Raw genomic sequence first — 16,545 nt, 5'->3', positions numbered from 1 at the left:
TATTAATATAATCACTGAAGGGTTCATAATTATGTTTCAGTGTATTACGGTACTGTAGCGATGACGTCATGTTGTTTACGTGCTTTACGTCACCACGTTGTACTGTTGTTGTACGGAAGTTTTACCGTCTCGTGTTCATGCTGTACAGAGAGAGCATGTAAAAGTGAGTAATAAAAGACGCTGATAAAAACGAGTCGTTCTGTTTAGTGCTTAAGCTACGCACTCCAAGCTCAACAGGTTATGGGCCCAGGCAGCGAGACAAACGATCGTTTTTGAGAAAGTAAGGTTAACGCGACGTATTACGCGTGCAAAGATGGTAAGCCGAGCGGGAGGATACCTAGCGCCGCAGTTTCTATTCGATGGATCAGAAGAAAAATTCGATCTATGGGAGACAAGATTCCTGGGACACTTACACACTCTAAAGTTAAAAGAAACTATATTACATCAGCCTACGGATGCTGAAGCCGAACAAATAGCCGAGGACAGACGGAAGAACGCTGATTGCTATGCCGAACTGATCAGACTGATCGATGATAAAAGCCTATCACTGGTAAGACACGATGCTGCCGATGACGGAAGAAAAGCCCTTAAGATACTGAAAGAGCATTATTCAGGCAAAAGTAAACCACGCATAATTAACATGTACACAGCATTGACTCAACTTCACATGAGTGACAACGAGAGCGTCACAGACTATTTAATACGAGCAGAAAACAACATTACAGCTCTAAGGGAGGCTGGAGAATTAATGAGTGATGGACTGACGATAGCGATGGTTCTCCGAGGGCTACCGGATTCATTCAAGCCACTAGCCGTCCACATAACACAAAATGAAGACGATGTCACATTTACAGATTTTAAAAGGAGACTCCGAGTTTATGAGGAGACAGAGAAAATGAAAGTTGCAACTACAGACAATGTAATGAAGACCTGCACGAGACAAGGGCAAGGCTTCAACAAACCACACACAAGAGACAGAAAAGATGAAGATATAAATATAATATGCTACAAATGTGGAATAAAAGGGCACAGGGCCCGGAAATGCTACAAAAGAGTGTGGTGTAATCACTGTAAAAATAGCACACATGCTGAATTCTTGTGCAAGAAAAAGACTGACCGAGATGGTGTCCGAAAATTTAAAGATGAATGTGACAGTGACCAGGATCATCTATTTAAAGTTAAAAACTTAGAATATGAGAATATGTCACCCAACATAAATGAGAAAGGCATTATGGTAGATGCAGGAGCGACATCACACATTGTGAATGACATAAGAAAGTTTAAAGATTTTGACAGCTCTTTCCGACCACAGACTCACTCAGTAGAGCTAGCTGACGGAACAAGGTGCAACGGGATAGCACAGCAGAGGGGAACGGCTGTAATTCACTTTTTAGATGAAAGCGGACACCAACACAGAGCACAACTAAGGGATGCACTATATATGCCTTCCTATCCACATGATATTTTCTCTGTAGCAAGAGCAACAAATGGCGGAGCAACAGTCATCTTTAAAAGAGGAAACAGCCGTATGATCACCAAAGATGGTAACAAATTTAATATTCATGAGACTGGAAATTTGTACTATTTGCCGACTGTAGAAGAAAATGCTGACCAGTGCAAAGTGTGCCATGATCTACAAACTTGGCATGAAATTTTGGGTCATTGCAACTACGAGGATGTTCGGAAATTACAAGATGTAGTAAGAGGCATGAATATAAAAGGAGATACAGCTAAGAAAAACTGGCTATGTGAAATATGCACAAAAGGAAAATTCACACAGACAAGGAGCAGAGAGCCGGACAGAAGGGCAGAGAAACCTTTAGAGTTGATTCACACAGATTTGACTGGTCCTATGCCGACACAGAGCAGAGAAGGACACAAATATGCACAATCTTTCATAGATGACTACTCTGGGACTATATTAGTCTACTTTCTGAAATCTAAATCAGATACAGTACAAGCCACAGAAAAGTTTTTGGCAGACATCGCACCTTATGGAGATGTCAAGTGCATTCGTTCTGATAATGGCACTGAATTTACGTGTCGTGATTTTCAGACACTTCTGATGAAGAATAAGATCAGACATGAAACGTCCGCACCGTATTCACCTCACCAGAACGGTACAGCAGAGAGAGGTTGGAGAACACTCTCTGACATGACCAGATGTTTATTAATTGAAAGCAAACTGCCAGAGGAGTTATGGAACTATGCGATGCAGACATCAGCTTACGTGAGGAACAGGTGCTACTGTAGTCGTACAAAGAAGACGCCATATGAGTTATTCACAGGCAGAAAGCCAGATGTTTCCAAGCTGCAGAAGTTTGGATCAACATGTTTTGCTTACAAACAAGAAAAAGGCAAACTTGACTCGAGATGTGAAGAGGGAGTTTTCATTGGGTATGACAAAAACAGTCCAGCGTATCTAGTGTACTACCCCAACACAAGAAAGATCCAAAAACAAAGGTTAGTGAAATTCAAAATCAGACTAATGAGAGAAAAAGAAACACAAACATCTGAGACAAGTACAGAATTTGAGATTATAAGTCCTAAGATCAGCAGTGAGGGAAAAGATGAAGGAGATCTTCAGGATAAACCAGCTCAGGAGATTCAGAGCGACACTTCAGAGACTTTATCTGAACAGACTGAACATACACAGCCAGATAAAACTACTGAGACTGCAATGAGAAAGAACCCTACACGAGTGCGGAGAAAACCAGCTCATTTACAGGACTTTGAGACTGACAATCAAGAGGACAAGTTGCAAACATGCATCGACTCCTGTTATAGAGTAATATGTGACGTACCACAAAACTATCAGGAGGCTATAACATCCACAAACTCAATGCATTGGAGGAATGCAATGGACAAAGAGATGAAATCTCTTAAAGAGAACCAGACTTTTACACTCACTCAGTTGCCACAAGGAAAACAACCAGTTGGAGGCAGATGGGTTTACACACTGAAAAGAGACACTGATGGATCAGAAAAGTACAAGGCAAGATTCGTTGCAAAAGGATACAATCAGAAACCAGGGACTGATTATGATGAGACATTCTCTCCTACAGCCGATATGACAAGTGTGCGAGTGGTAATGCAAAAATCAGCGCAAGAAAACCTGATCTTGCACCAGATGGACGTTGAAACTGCTTATTTGCATGCACCAATCGACCATGAAGTTTATGTAGAACAGCCAGAAGGTTATGAACAAGAATCTGAAACAGGTGAAAAGATTGTATGTAAGCTAGAAAAATCTCTGTATGGTCTGAAACAATCTGGTAGAAACTGGAATGCTGTATTACATGAATGTTTGACTGAGAATGGGTTTATGCAAAATCCAGCTGATAACTGTGTATATACACGAGAAAAGCCCAATGAGAAAGTAATCCTAATTGTATGGGTGGATGACCTAATAATAGCAGCTAGCAGTGAAAGCATTCTAGAGAGTGTGAAAGGGATGCTCACTGAGAGGTTCAAAATGAAAGACATGGGAAGATTGAAACATTTCCTGGGTATAGATTTTGAACAAACTGAAGGTCTAGTCAAAATGTCACAGGAGAAATATGTTAACAAAATTCTGGAACGTTTTGAGATGCAAAACTGCAAATCTAGGGAAACCCCATGCGAACTAAAACTTGATTTTTCAGAAGATGCTGAAAAGATGAAAGACAAAAGAAAATTTAGAGAGGCAGTGGGAAGTTTAATTTACTTATCCACATGCACACGACCTGATTTGAGTTTTGTTGTCAGTAAACTTTCCCAAAATTTTGCTGAACCAACAGAACAGCACTGGAACACAGTAAAACATGTGTTCAGATACCTAAAAGGTACAACAAAACATGAGCTATCTTTCAGGAAAAATGACACAGAGAAACTAGGTCTGAAAGTATACAGTGATGCTGATTGGGCATCAGACACACAAGACAGACGTAGTACATCAGGATATTGTGTCAGTCTTAGTGAGGAAAGTTCTTTGATTTCCTGGAAAACAAGAAAACAATCAACGGTTGCATTGTCAACTTGTGAAGCAGAGTACATGTCCTTAGCATCAGCTATACAGGAATGTATCTACCTGAAACAGTTACTCAGAAATATGGACAGGTATCAATATGCACCAACCAAAGTGTATGAGGACAACCAGGGTACCATAGCACTTGCAAGAAACCCAGTCTGTAGACAAAGATGCAAACACATTGATATCAAGTATCATTTCATAAGGGAAACTGTAAATGATGGTAAAGTAATCTTGGAATATTGTCCCACTGAGGAAATGATTGCTGATATCATGACAAAGCCAGCCACTAAGCAGAAACTAAAGAGGTTTTATAGGTATATTTTTGATACTTGAAGAGTAAATTTTTGTTTACATTATTGATGTAAAAGGAAAAGCCTTATTTGATTTGTTATCTATTTTGAGTGATACAATAAGCTACGAGCGAGTGGGGGTGTTAAAGTACTGGCACTCTTGCTCATTGTATTAATATAATCACTGAAGGGTTCATAATTATGTTTCAGTGTATTACGGTACTGTAGCGATGACGTCATGTTGTTTACGTGCTTTACGTCACCACGTTGTACTGTTGTTGTACGGAAGTTTTACCGTCTCGTGTTCATGCTGTACAGAGAGAGCATGTAAAAGTGAGTAATAAAAGACGCTGATAAAAACGAGTCGTTCTGTTTAGTGCTTAAGCTACGCACTCCAAGCTCAACAATAAAGTCTTTCATATTCAAAATCTGTGGTGAATATTTGATCTTTTCATATTCTCTTTCTCTGCTGTTTTCTCTCCAAAAAGCGAGCACGAGCTTCTGTAATTGAGCTTTCATCGTTTCTCTTCTCCAGCTTCTTTGCTGCATCCTCTCTGGCCTCTATTTAAACAAACAAAAAAAGTATTACAAAAAAACAAGATGGAATCTGACATAGCTCAGCATCTTCAAACGCACCTGCTTGTCTTTTTGCTGCCTCTTTCTTTTCCCACTGGACCATCTCTTCATCCGTTACTTCTTCTCTAGCAACGCTACTCAGCTCATAGACATCAATTTCATGCAGTTTTGGCAGCAGGTCTTTCACCCAGTCATAACGGATGGGGCAAACGGTTCTCACGTACACCCGTGAGGTCACCAACACGTCATGAAAAATGATCCAATCCAGCTGCAATTCTTGACCGAAGAGCTGAATAAAAGATGTATAAATTAAAATGGGTTTGGAACATTCTGAATGAACTTTAGATTGCGTTTAAAGGAACAGTTTGATAAAAAAACATACAGTCATTATTTTCTAGCTCTAGAATTCAATCTTGTATGCCTTTAATAAGGCTGTCTGTTTAATTAACACATTGACTTAAGGTAGCATGAAACATTGTATAACCTCATAAAACACGAAACCATAACTGACCACATTTGATATGTCTTAGGTTGCACAGGTATATTTTTGGCAATAGCCAAAATACATTGTATGGTTCAAAATTCTAGATTTAAAAAAAAATCATTATAGTAATAAGTAAAGCTCATGTTCCATAAAGATATTTTGTAAATTACCTACACTAAAAATATCAGAATTCAATTTGTGATTAGTAATATGCTAATCACTCTAATTAGAAGCTTTAAAGTCTGCATGAACCGGACACTGCGTTTTTTTCTTTTTCATATTGTGACAGTTCCAAGAGAAACAGAATACTGAAGTTGAAATGAAATCAAAACTAACCATATGATTAAGTCAGCTCAAATTCATAGTTTTGTGGTGAGCAATTCATCTGTGCATGTCATTAAGAAGTAAAAATAAGTTTGCCCTTGTAATCTAAAAATGCTCTACCTGGGGTTTTTTTCAGTTAAATTGTCAGATTACGTCTGTTTGAGGTATTGGGCGTGGCTAACATACGTAACCACGCCCATCTGTCAGTTTTGACAAGAAACAGAAATAGTGAAGAAACGGTGTCTATTAGGTTGTAATAACTCTTCCAAAACACTTTTCTTGATCTTTCTGAATGAAACGCCTACTTTACTACATCCAATCAGCTAGAAAAATAACAAGCCATGTCCACTGTTTTCGCAATTAATATTTGTTTCTTTAGGAACTGCGTCACAATTTTAAATAAGTCACAACTTTCAGTTCATATTCAGATGTCAATTAAAGATTACAAAGGCAAACATTTTTTTTCTTAATGACCTGCACAGGTGAATTGTTCACCACAAAACTAGCAATATGAGCTAAGTCAATATCTTAGTTTAGTTTTAATTTCATGTCTATTTTAATACTTTATACTATTGTTAAGATTTTGTTTCTGTTTATATAGTTGTATCTCAGCCAAATATTGTCCTAACCTAACAAAGTGTTCATTAGAAAACTTATTTATTCAGCTTCCATGGGATATTCATTTTCCCTGAAACACAAATCCAGGCATAAATTTCAATTTCCAAAAACTGACACTTACAGTTGAAACCAGAAGTTTACATACACTGTATAAAAAGGCACATAACCATTAAAAAATTCAGATATTAACTTTTTCTCTTTTAGGTAAGTGAGGATTATCAAATTAGTTTCTGTTATGCTTAGTAGCAGAATAATGAGATTCTTTTTTTGAAAAAAATTGTTATAACTTTTTTTGAAGAACAAGTTTATAAGATTATTATGCCTCTGAAAAAGCTCAGATGATGTTGTCAAGGTTTCCGATTGGCTAATTGACAACACTTGTTTAGTCAATAGTATTTAAGGAAACCTCAAACACACTGCTTCCTTTTGTGACAACATAGAAAAATCAACAAGCCAGAATAAAAAAAAGCCTGATAACTATTTGATAAATTACACTGGGAGATAGAAACATTTTTGAAGACATGTCCTGTGGTCTAATGGAATTAAGATTGAACTGTTTGGCCATTATGACCACTATCCCAACTGTGAAGTATAGGGGCGGCAGCATCATGTTGTGGGGCTGGTTTGCTGCAGGAGGGACTGGTCCACTTCACAGCATAGATGCCATCATGAAGAAAGAACATTATGTAGAAATACTGAAGCAAAATCTCAAGACATCTGCCAGGAAATTAAAACTTGGCCACAAATGGGTCTTCCAAACAGACCATGACCCTAAGCATACTGCCAAATTAGTTAAAACGTGCTTTAAGGACAACAGAGTGAATGTTTCGAAGTGGCCATCACAAAGCCTTGATTTCCATCCTATCGAAAATTTGTGGGCAAAGTTGAAAAAGCTTGTGCGAGCAAGACACAAATCTGACTCAGTTACACCAGTTCTGTCAGGAGGAACGGGCCAAAATTCCTTCAAACGTTTGTAAGAAGCTGTGGAAGGATACCCAAAACATTAGACCAAAAGCAAAGTTTACAGCTAAAAGGAAAGCAAAAAAAAATACTAAAAAAATGTATGTAAACTTCTGGTTTCAACTGTATAACTGGTTTTGTGTTCCAGCGTCACACACATGATGTTACACTGAATCATTTTATAGTAATTGTGAGTCTTTTTTTTTTAACTGCCGGTTGCTATGAACTGTATGAGTAACTGTATTGTACGTACAAACGTACAAGCAGTACATTTTTGATACATTTCTTCATAATTTCATAAAGTGAAGAAGAAGGGCATACAGCTTTAAAAAAAGAATGCAAAATGAGTAAATGATTTGGATTTTTTTATAAGACCATTAAGAATTGTTTTAATTCCTCACACATGATGAAGGATGAATGAGAACACTGGACCCATGTCCATCCATGGTACAGAACGATTTCCCAATAGATCTGAGGAAAACAGAAACATCAGCTTTTAACATCAGCTTTGATAAATTCAGTTCATGTACTGTAATGACAGCATGACACTCACCTCCTGGCTACATTGGTGAAATAGCCCAAACAAAGGCACTGTCGCAGAAGTTCACTTCTACTACCCTCAAATCTCTCATGTGGAAAGTCCTTCTGCTACACAGAGAGTCAACAACAACAATGCAAATTCAAATACAATTGAAGCAAATATTAGAGGTGCAATGATGAATATATTTGTACCAAAGACTTTGGGCCCATATCTAGTTCTACCTCTTAGCCCTTCTTGATTCTCTTTTGGATGAAGGTGTAGGTCAGGCATGTCCAAACTCGGTCCTGGAGAGCCAGTGTCCCGCAAAGTTTAGTTCCAACACCAATCAGACACACCTGGGCTAGCTAATCAAGCTCTTACTAGGGCTGGTCTGAAACGGCATACTTCCATACTATACAGTACGCTATGCGAGTCGAGTATGCGAGTCGAGTAATATGTCCGAATTCATAGAATTCGAAAATCAGTATGCGAGAAGTACCCGGATGACTTACTACTTCCGGCGAGATTTTGGAGTGCGCATCGCATGCACGCTTCGCTATTGCAAGATATAGAGAGAATTCATGAATGGAAGTGAAGCGACGCAACTGACGCAGGTAGGTCGTGACCATGATAAAATGGTGGATGTAGTACGTCCAAATTCCATTCATACTTTTCACATTCATTCAACATAGAACATACTTTTCTAACGGCCGAGTAGTACGTTAAATTCATATGCAGTACCTACTGAGTAGTAGGGCATTTCGGACGCAGCCTAGGCTTTTTTATAAACATACTTGCAGGTGTGTTGAGGCAAGTTGGAGCTAAAATCTGCACGACACCAGCCCTTTAGGACCGAGTTTGGACACCCCAGTTGTAGCTAAACTGCCAGATAGCCCATCAAACTAAGATTTCTCAGGACCACTCTACAAATAAAGAGGTATGAGAGGTTTACCTGAATAATACAGTTGCAACATGGCTGCTCAAACAATCAGGGAGACCAAGGATTTTGATAACAAACAAGGATCTGATTTATTCATAAATGGGAGTTAGGGACATACTTTTGAAAGAAAAAAATGTTAATAAACGTCCCTAAATAATTGCTGCACGAAATATCGTAAATTTTGATAACAGATCACTAAGAAAAGTCTACCGACTGGAAATTTGTTTTTACAGCACATCTGGTGTAATGCCAATGTTGTTTTCTTGTGGTTACAGCACATCCATGAATATGAGCAGTGAACACTGTGTAAATAAATACAAAGTGCAGCTTTGTGCTTTTTGCAACATGATCCACCAGTTGTACTCAGGACAGCTAAGAAAACCTGGAAGGCTCATACTTTAGAGCTGAAAATGAACAAATACATGTCTAAATACAGTGCAAAGCAACTTTGGAAGTGAGTAATCTGTTAAACGTTACTGTGCATGCATCATTTGGACTAAATACTGCACCTCAGACAACATAGTCACATCTCATATGAGCTTGTCATTTTAACCACTGCACATGTTGATGTAAATTAGAGACATCTACTTTTATATAATTTAATTTAAATGAATCTGTATTAGGGATGTCAATTTTTCACAAAATCCTGTGATCAATGATCATTTAAATTAACGATTAATCGTTAATCACCACTCTATCATAAACACATTAGATAAGGTTTTGAATGATTTGATATATTCAACTTACAATCCACTCAAGCCGTTTCCATTCAGTGATTTACAGTTATTAATAGCTTAGTTTTATTAAACAGTCCCTTAATAAAATATCCCAACATAATTTTACGATAAAGAATAAACCGAATATGCAATATGATCCCTGTCATAATGATCACAGGGTAATAAGCTAAGCGTTTCTTTTATATAAACTATGAATGTAAAAAAATAAGACATTTTAAGCAAAAAAAACAAAACATTGAAACTAGAATATAATAGGCTACAGGCTACAGTCTAAGTTAATTAAAGGTGTCTAGTCAAAGCTGAACATCACTGCGGTCACCGCAGGCACGTGTTTTTAAAACTTCATAAAAGAACAGACCAGTAGCTTACATGACAGACCACACAAACACTTGTGACTTGGTGTCAACTAGGCTACATTTTTTAAGGGCATTTGTTACGGCATTGATTGGATCTGTTATAGTCAAACTTACGTTTCCTTTTTAATATGAAGATTTTCCTTTGAAATCTGTTATACCACTATTGTTCCTAATTACCGCTAAAATAACCAGCCTTTGTATTTAATGTATTTTAATGTATATTTTCCTACCAGGCAAACTAAGTTGTGGCCAGATTGACTTCTTAAACACTCCCTCGCTCGAGGAAAAATCATATGCGCAAGTTATAATTTTTTAATTAATGACTTATATTTTAAAAATAGCAAATATATGACAGAGGTTTGAGAGAGGTAACAATTACAGTGGAGCATTACCGGTAATTAAATCTTTATTTTCCACAGACAAGTCATCCACCTGCACAAAAATATGCACTTCATATATTTTCATTAGAAAAATGATCTTTTTGAAACAAATTTTGTTTGGTATAATCTTCATTTTAAAGTATTTTTGTTGATCAGTTATCTACAAAATAAACAAGAAGAATGAATTTATTTTTTCATTTGAGGTGAAGTGCTTCAAAACAAGGTTCGCTATGTTTCAGCACCAAAACACAAACTGTTTTGTTAAATAAATAGAATAATAATATAATTAAAATTGAAGTGACATATTCACAGTTTCTGAAAAGCCTATATTAAACTGTTTTCACTGTTAAAGACAAATACATTCATTGCTCCGGTCAGTTTCAATTTAATTTGTTTAATCTTTGTAATCTTTAATCTTTGTAATCTGAATGGCTGTGCAAGTGATACACAGCACTGAATATGTTCCCAGATTACCTCAAATTGTGAGATTGCAGAAGCTCACGCATGTCTGGCTGTGACACCGTTATTTTTAAATGAAAGTCTAAATATTTGTGCCAGTCTGTCAAGATAAAATAGCTTAAAACACCTTAATATTTTAGAGAAAGTAGTTAAAAGTTTATATAACCAATAAATGATCAAATACACCCATGACCCACCCATAATTAAATGCAAGCAGCCTATTTTTGATTACCTGACCTGCGGAACAACAGCAGCACCCGACTCCATAAGGGTGATGTAAACTGCACATACTTGATTATGTAATGTGTAAAGTTGTGGACGCGCGTCTTACAGTGCAAAGCATAACTTATCCTTTAAATGTCCATGCTTAATCGATCATTGATAAGGTCTATCGATTAGAAGGGTTATCAACAATCAATTGATCATCGAGTAATCGTTAGCATCCTTAATCTGTATTGATTCCTAAAACCCAAGAACTATGCGACTGTTATTGTAACCACAAAACGACGTCGGCAAAACAGCTTGGAGTTTACAGCGTTAGGCGGGATAAATTAAAAACTTAATATTTTTTTTGTGTTTGTTTGTTTACTTGCTTGCTTAACTTACTAACACCATGCAGTAGTGGAAAGAGTACTGAAAAATCATACTTAAGTAAAGGTACAGTTACTTGCCCAAAAATGTATAATAGGAACAGTAAAAGTGTTGTGAATATTACTCAAAGTATGAGTAAAAAGTAGCCCTTTTTAACAGACTTAAGGGTAGTGAGTATTACACTGAAAGTCTGATACGTTTACATGCAGTTTGTGCATGTGTTTGAAAACGTAACATTCTGTAGTGATTATTTAAGGCCATTTCAGTCATCATACAGTAAACATCCTTCATCTTTTTATCTGTGACATGAGGTCTAAACAATCTCTGGGTCATTGCGTGCAACAATTTTGGACATCTTCTTGGACACTTTTAATGCTTCCAAATGGTTTGCTGCATTTATAAAGTGCCTATGTCTTGAGGTAGTTCAGTATGATGCAATTTAGTTTCTATGTGTGATTTGATTGAACAGGAATCACAGGACTGATTTTTCTACTTTAGCTAATCCCCTTAAACAATTAAAAATAAAGTAGTGACTGCGGACTGAAGGAAATAGTGAAGTAAATGTACCGATACAGCGCTAAAAATTTACTCAAGGGAAAGTAAAAGTACTAATTTTTAAAACTACTTAGTAAATTACAATTCCTGAGAAACACTACTCAATTGTTGTGTAGTGTTACACCTCTAGCACACAATATTGTAGAGAAACTCTGAATGACCTGCTTGAGGCGCAGAAGAATCTCCCTCAGCTGAGTCTCCACACTGAAGGCTGATTTCACCGCTCGCCAGTGGATCCAGTTCTCTTTACACCAGGCTGAGGGATTTTCACTATAAGAAGGATGAAACACAGAATGACCACCAACATTTCACAAAGAGGTCTGGATTACATTTAGTCAGTGGGTCTAAATTCATCACCTCGCTCTGCATTTCTCGAAGACACAGAGCAGCATGAGGAAGTCATTGGAGCCGCCAGAACAAGCTGCTATTTCTTTGTGTCTGACCTCTGCTTCCTTTTGTTTTTCTGGTTTACCTAAAAAGCACAATGTTTGCTTTATCTGATGAACAGGTTTCACCAAGTCAAATTTAAGACGTTTAAAGACCTTTTAAAGACCATTATGAATAAAATTTTAGACTTTTAGTAGACAAAAAAATAGATTTTTTTTTTGTAATGGCCAGTGGCCATTTTTAAATTTGGTCATTTCTTAGCCACATATTTTAAATAACGAATCGAAACATAGTTATATATATATATTTAAAATATATTTATATATATATATATATATATATATATATATATATATATATATATATATATATATATATATATATTAGTTTAAAAAACTGTTTAAAAAAAGGACATTTTGAATGCTGACAAAGAAATCTGAAATAATGCTTGATTTTAAACAGAGCATTGTCGAAACATTCACAGAACATATTTTAGTGTTTTGCTCTGGGCACTTCAATGACTATTCTTGCTAGAAATCTCTCAAAATATTAAACATACGAGTGTTAATACTTGTTTCAGTTTGCTTAGAGAACAAATTGTTCTTTTAAAAGACTAAACCGTCAGACAAAGGGACATTTTATGAATTTATTAGGAGTGTTTGCTCTTCGATGTTTGATTATATACTTTTTTATAATTTTTTATTATTACCATAGATCTTAATAACTATAACAAACTAAATTTATTTACAACAAAACACTTATGCATATATACATGGAGAACTTTTAAACAAATGTTATTGTAAGGATGTAAGGAAGATAATTAAACCATAATGTTATATAAAGTTCATCAATTTTTTTTGTTAAACATTTGTTTTTAGAGTGATTGTTGGTTGTAGAGATTGGGAAGCTTTATATATACAAAGAAAATTGAAGATCTGTTTAAAAGTATTTAAGACATACAACATTATATTTCAGTGAATTTAGGACTTTTTAAGGCCTAAATTTTAGCTTTGGACTTTAGGACACCATGGACATTCTGAAAAAAAAGCCATGTTTGTAATGCTTCGAGGAAATTTATTTCATCCATATTAGAATGTGGAAATCCAGAAATCTAATGGTTTTGTCACTAACACTGAAATAATATATTTCAAACAAACAAAACAAACAATGTGAACTGTCTCATTAATTTAGCTTCTTATTAATAAATGTCAATGTTTGTCAAATTTAAAGAAATAAATCACCTAAAACCTGAATAAATGAGCTTTCAATATAACTGTTGATTTGTAGGATTGGAAAATGATTGGCCGATCTAAAATAAATCTCAAAATTTAAATATTGAGACAATTAAGTTCTTAGCAATGCATTTTATGTATCAGAAGTTAATTGCTAAGTTTTATGTGTTTTGATAGGAAATTTAAATCCATGCAAAAATAAAATAACAATTACCAGAGTAAATATTATTACAGAGAGGAAATTAAAAATGACTAATTGCAGGACTGTTTTGTATAGACTAAATTAAATATATTAGTGAATGTCTGTTGTGATGAATACAAACATGTAAAAAAAAAAAAAACATTTACCATATAGCGGGGAAAAATGTTTTTTTTTTCATAAAGTGAAATTTCATAGTGTGAAATTTTTACATTTTGCCTTTTTATTAGTATTAATTAGTACTGACATTTTGATTAAATGTAACAAGAAAAAAATATTTGATGCCAACCTTAAATTGCAAGCCTTTAGGACAATCTACAGAAATGGCTACCTGGTCGAATGAAGATATTCTCCACTGAGAGCATGGCGGCCACAGGCAGCATTATGTCTTCACAGCCGAGAGCTGCAGCTTTGAGCAGTGCACGAGTAAGATTAGGAGGAAGAGGAAACTCCACCATCAACCTCCCAAGCTTGGTCACTTCACCTCTCCTGTGACAATAATATTAGCTAATATTAGCACTCAATTTATTTAAAGAATCACTCAACCAAAAAAAATACTCTTCAGTAGAACATTAGATAAGACTTTTAGCTGAAGCTATGGCTCTTGGGGATTTATAAAATGCAGATATTGAGGACTAAGAGCACTTTGAGAGTCAAAAATATATAAATAAAGCAAAACTAAATTATACTTTCCTAATAATACATTAAGGGCTTTTGAAGTCTGTGAAAGATCAAGATTAGTCTGTGCAAGAAACTAAACATTACTTTCTACATTATATTATATGAACCACGTCTTTTTTTAACTGATGTGGTTTAAGTCATTATATTTACAAAATGTATGAATTTTACAAATCTCCAAGCACAGTTTCAGCTAAAAATCTTCTTTAATTATCTACTTCACAAAAAAAGTCACCTAAATATTTGTATTTATTTATATTTGTATTTATTTATATGTTGTTATTTATATTACCTAAATGTTATACATGTCTCAACTAAATAAATCAGCACATTTACATATTGGGGCGACCTGTCCTTTGTACAGTTACAGAATGTCAATAACAGCAATACCAGGTTAAAAAGAGGCTTAACTGAAAAGTTAAGCTTAAACTTTAAAAAGAAAAGCTTAAATCTGCTCATATTCTACAGTCTTAGTGGTTACTTCCTATGTACTTACGAAACAGGAGATGGTTTGTGGGTGAAAGGTGCATATCACTCACCTGTCAATAGCGTCATACTGATACAGCTGCTTCAAAGCGGTCAGGATAAACCTTTCCTCTGGACAGTCGAGGTAAGGAAATCTAAACATACCAGAATTGTAAAAAAAAACACAAAGGATGTATCCAAAATTTTCATTACAAAACAACCTAACAACATCCAGCTGAGCGATACCTGATCACATCATGTACACCGAGACATTTCAGTGTGAGAATGACAGACGTAAGACTGGTGCGCTGAATCTCTGGGATGGTGTACTCTGGCATGCATGTATCCCAGAAGTCTTTACTGTAAATCCTGAAACATTTTCCTGCAGCCGTTCGTCCAGCCCTGCCTGCTCTCTGCTGAGCCTCGCTTCTGTAAGAAAATGTCAGCTTCCTTTAGAATTAAATATAAAAGACAAACCCAGTGGGATTATATTCTTTTGTTGGAACAAACTAACAAATTCCACACCAGACAGCTTTTTGAAAAGTAGCAAACAGTTAATCTATAAAAGAGTCGACTCAGTGGTTTAAATTAATTGTCTTGGTAACAAATCTTTAGCCATGTCGGCGTGACGTCAATACAGAACTCAAGCCCCGCCCATTTGTTGCATGCGTAGACCCAGGAAAATTTAAACCCCCGGCCCCGCCCACAAACATTGTTAAAGAAAAAGAGGAAGACAAACAATGTAGCAGATCCCGGCTGTTACAAGTCGCATAGTCGCTGTGCTCTGAAGTGTGAGGGAAAGTTAGTGTTATTTTCCCAACCCAAAGATGAGGCTGTGACGAGTCAGTGGTTGCAGTTTACTTTTGCAAAACACATGAGCATTATAACCCAGCCTGTGCTGTGTTCCCTTCATTTTTCTGACGGGTGCTTCAGCAATCTACATGCTTACAACGGGGGATTCGTCAGCCGTTTGTTAAAGGAAGAATCAGAAAAGACTTTGCAGAGCTTGACAGGAACTTTACAGTACACAGTTCATAGACCAGTTTCTTCTTCCATTTCCCAAGTGTAAGTAAGTGAGATTAAAATGGCTGCTTCCTTGTTTTCTCTAACTTGCAAATTATGTATTAAATTGTGTTTTGTTATGTGTAATCGCTTGTACTGTATCTGGTCAACTCTTTATATTATCATATCACATCTAAAGGGACATTAAAACCCGACGCGTGCTGCTTTTTTTACAGATTTAAACGTGTTTGTGTTTGTTCCTACACACGTGCGGTGGTCAAGCTTCAAAATAGTTCAGCTTTTGCCACTGTTCGGGTTAATACTAAATGTGTCTCATGGTTAAGAATAGAGCAATATGCTGGTGTTAAACTGCATTGCTTTAATGCACTCCTGCATTGGGCTCACGCATACACTCTGCACTCTGACTACTTCAAAATTGTTGATAAGCCATGGCATTTCTCTCTGTCCCATGCTAATCGCAGTCGATCAATCGCAATAGACTGGGTCATTGGTCCAATCAGCGCAGATTAGCATCGCGCTAAGGAGGGGTTTGGGAACAAATGAATCGCTGAACAAATCATATGGGAGTCATTGGGATAATTAGGTAAAAATGCATATTATAAGACAATGAAAGTGTTTTCTGACCTTGCATGCATATCAGACTGTTGTTGGAAACCCCCAAAACCAAAATATGATCTTTTTAAAATGCATAATAGGGGTTCTTTAAATAATGCAACAAACAATTCTATTACTAATTTAAAAAATTAAACAATTCAACAA

General features: G+C 36.1%; 1 protein-coding gene across 2 annotated transcripts in view; it reads right to left on the bottom strand.

Annotated features, from left to right (window-relative positions):
• Positions 1-3,676: 3,676 nt before the first annotated feature.
• Positions 3,677-16,545, bottom strand: part of dhx40 (DEAH (Asp-Glu-Ala-His) box polypeptide 40) — a 22,939-nt gene continuing 10,070 nt past the window's right edge. Inside the window, exons 9-17 of one of the 2 annotated variants that reach the window (XM_021466351.3) lie at positions 15,010-15,192; positions 14,838-14,918; positions 13,952-14,109; positions 12,160-12,274; positions 11,964-12,072; positions 7,818-7,912; positions 7,666-7,735; positions 4,939-5,167; positions 3,677-4,863 (exon numbers count right to left, since the gene is read on the bottom strand). In XM_021466351.3, coding sequence (XP_021322026.1) covers positions 4,754-4,863; positions 4,939-5,167; positions 7,666-7,735; positions 7,818-7,912; positions 11,964-12,072; positions 12,160-12,274; positions 13,952-14,109; positions 14,838-14,918; positions 15,010-15,192 — 1,150 coding nt within the window. In that variant the 3' untranslated portion in view covers positions 3,677-4,753. The remainder of the gene's footprint in view (positions 4,864-4,938; positions 5,168-7,665; positions 7,736-7,817; positions 7,913-11,963; positions 12,073-12,159; positions 12,275-13,951; positions 14,110-14,837; positions 14,919-15,009; positions 15,193-16,545) is intronic. The other variant, XM_021466352.3, reaches the window with a different exon arrangement.

The sequence above is a fragment of the Danio rerio genome, chromosome 15 (assembly GCF_049306965.1).
Source record: "Danio rerio strain Tuebingen ecotype United States chromosome 15, GRCz12tu, whole genome shotgun sequence".
NCBI classification, from domain to species: Eukaryota; Metazoa; Chordata; class Actinopteri; order Cypriniformes; family Danionidae; genus Danio; species Danio rerio.
This window is presented reverse-complemented; position numbering and strand designations above follow the sequence as displayed.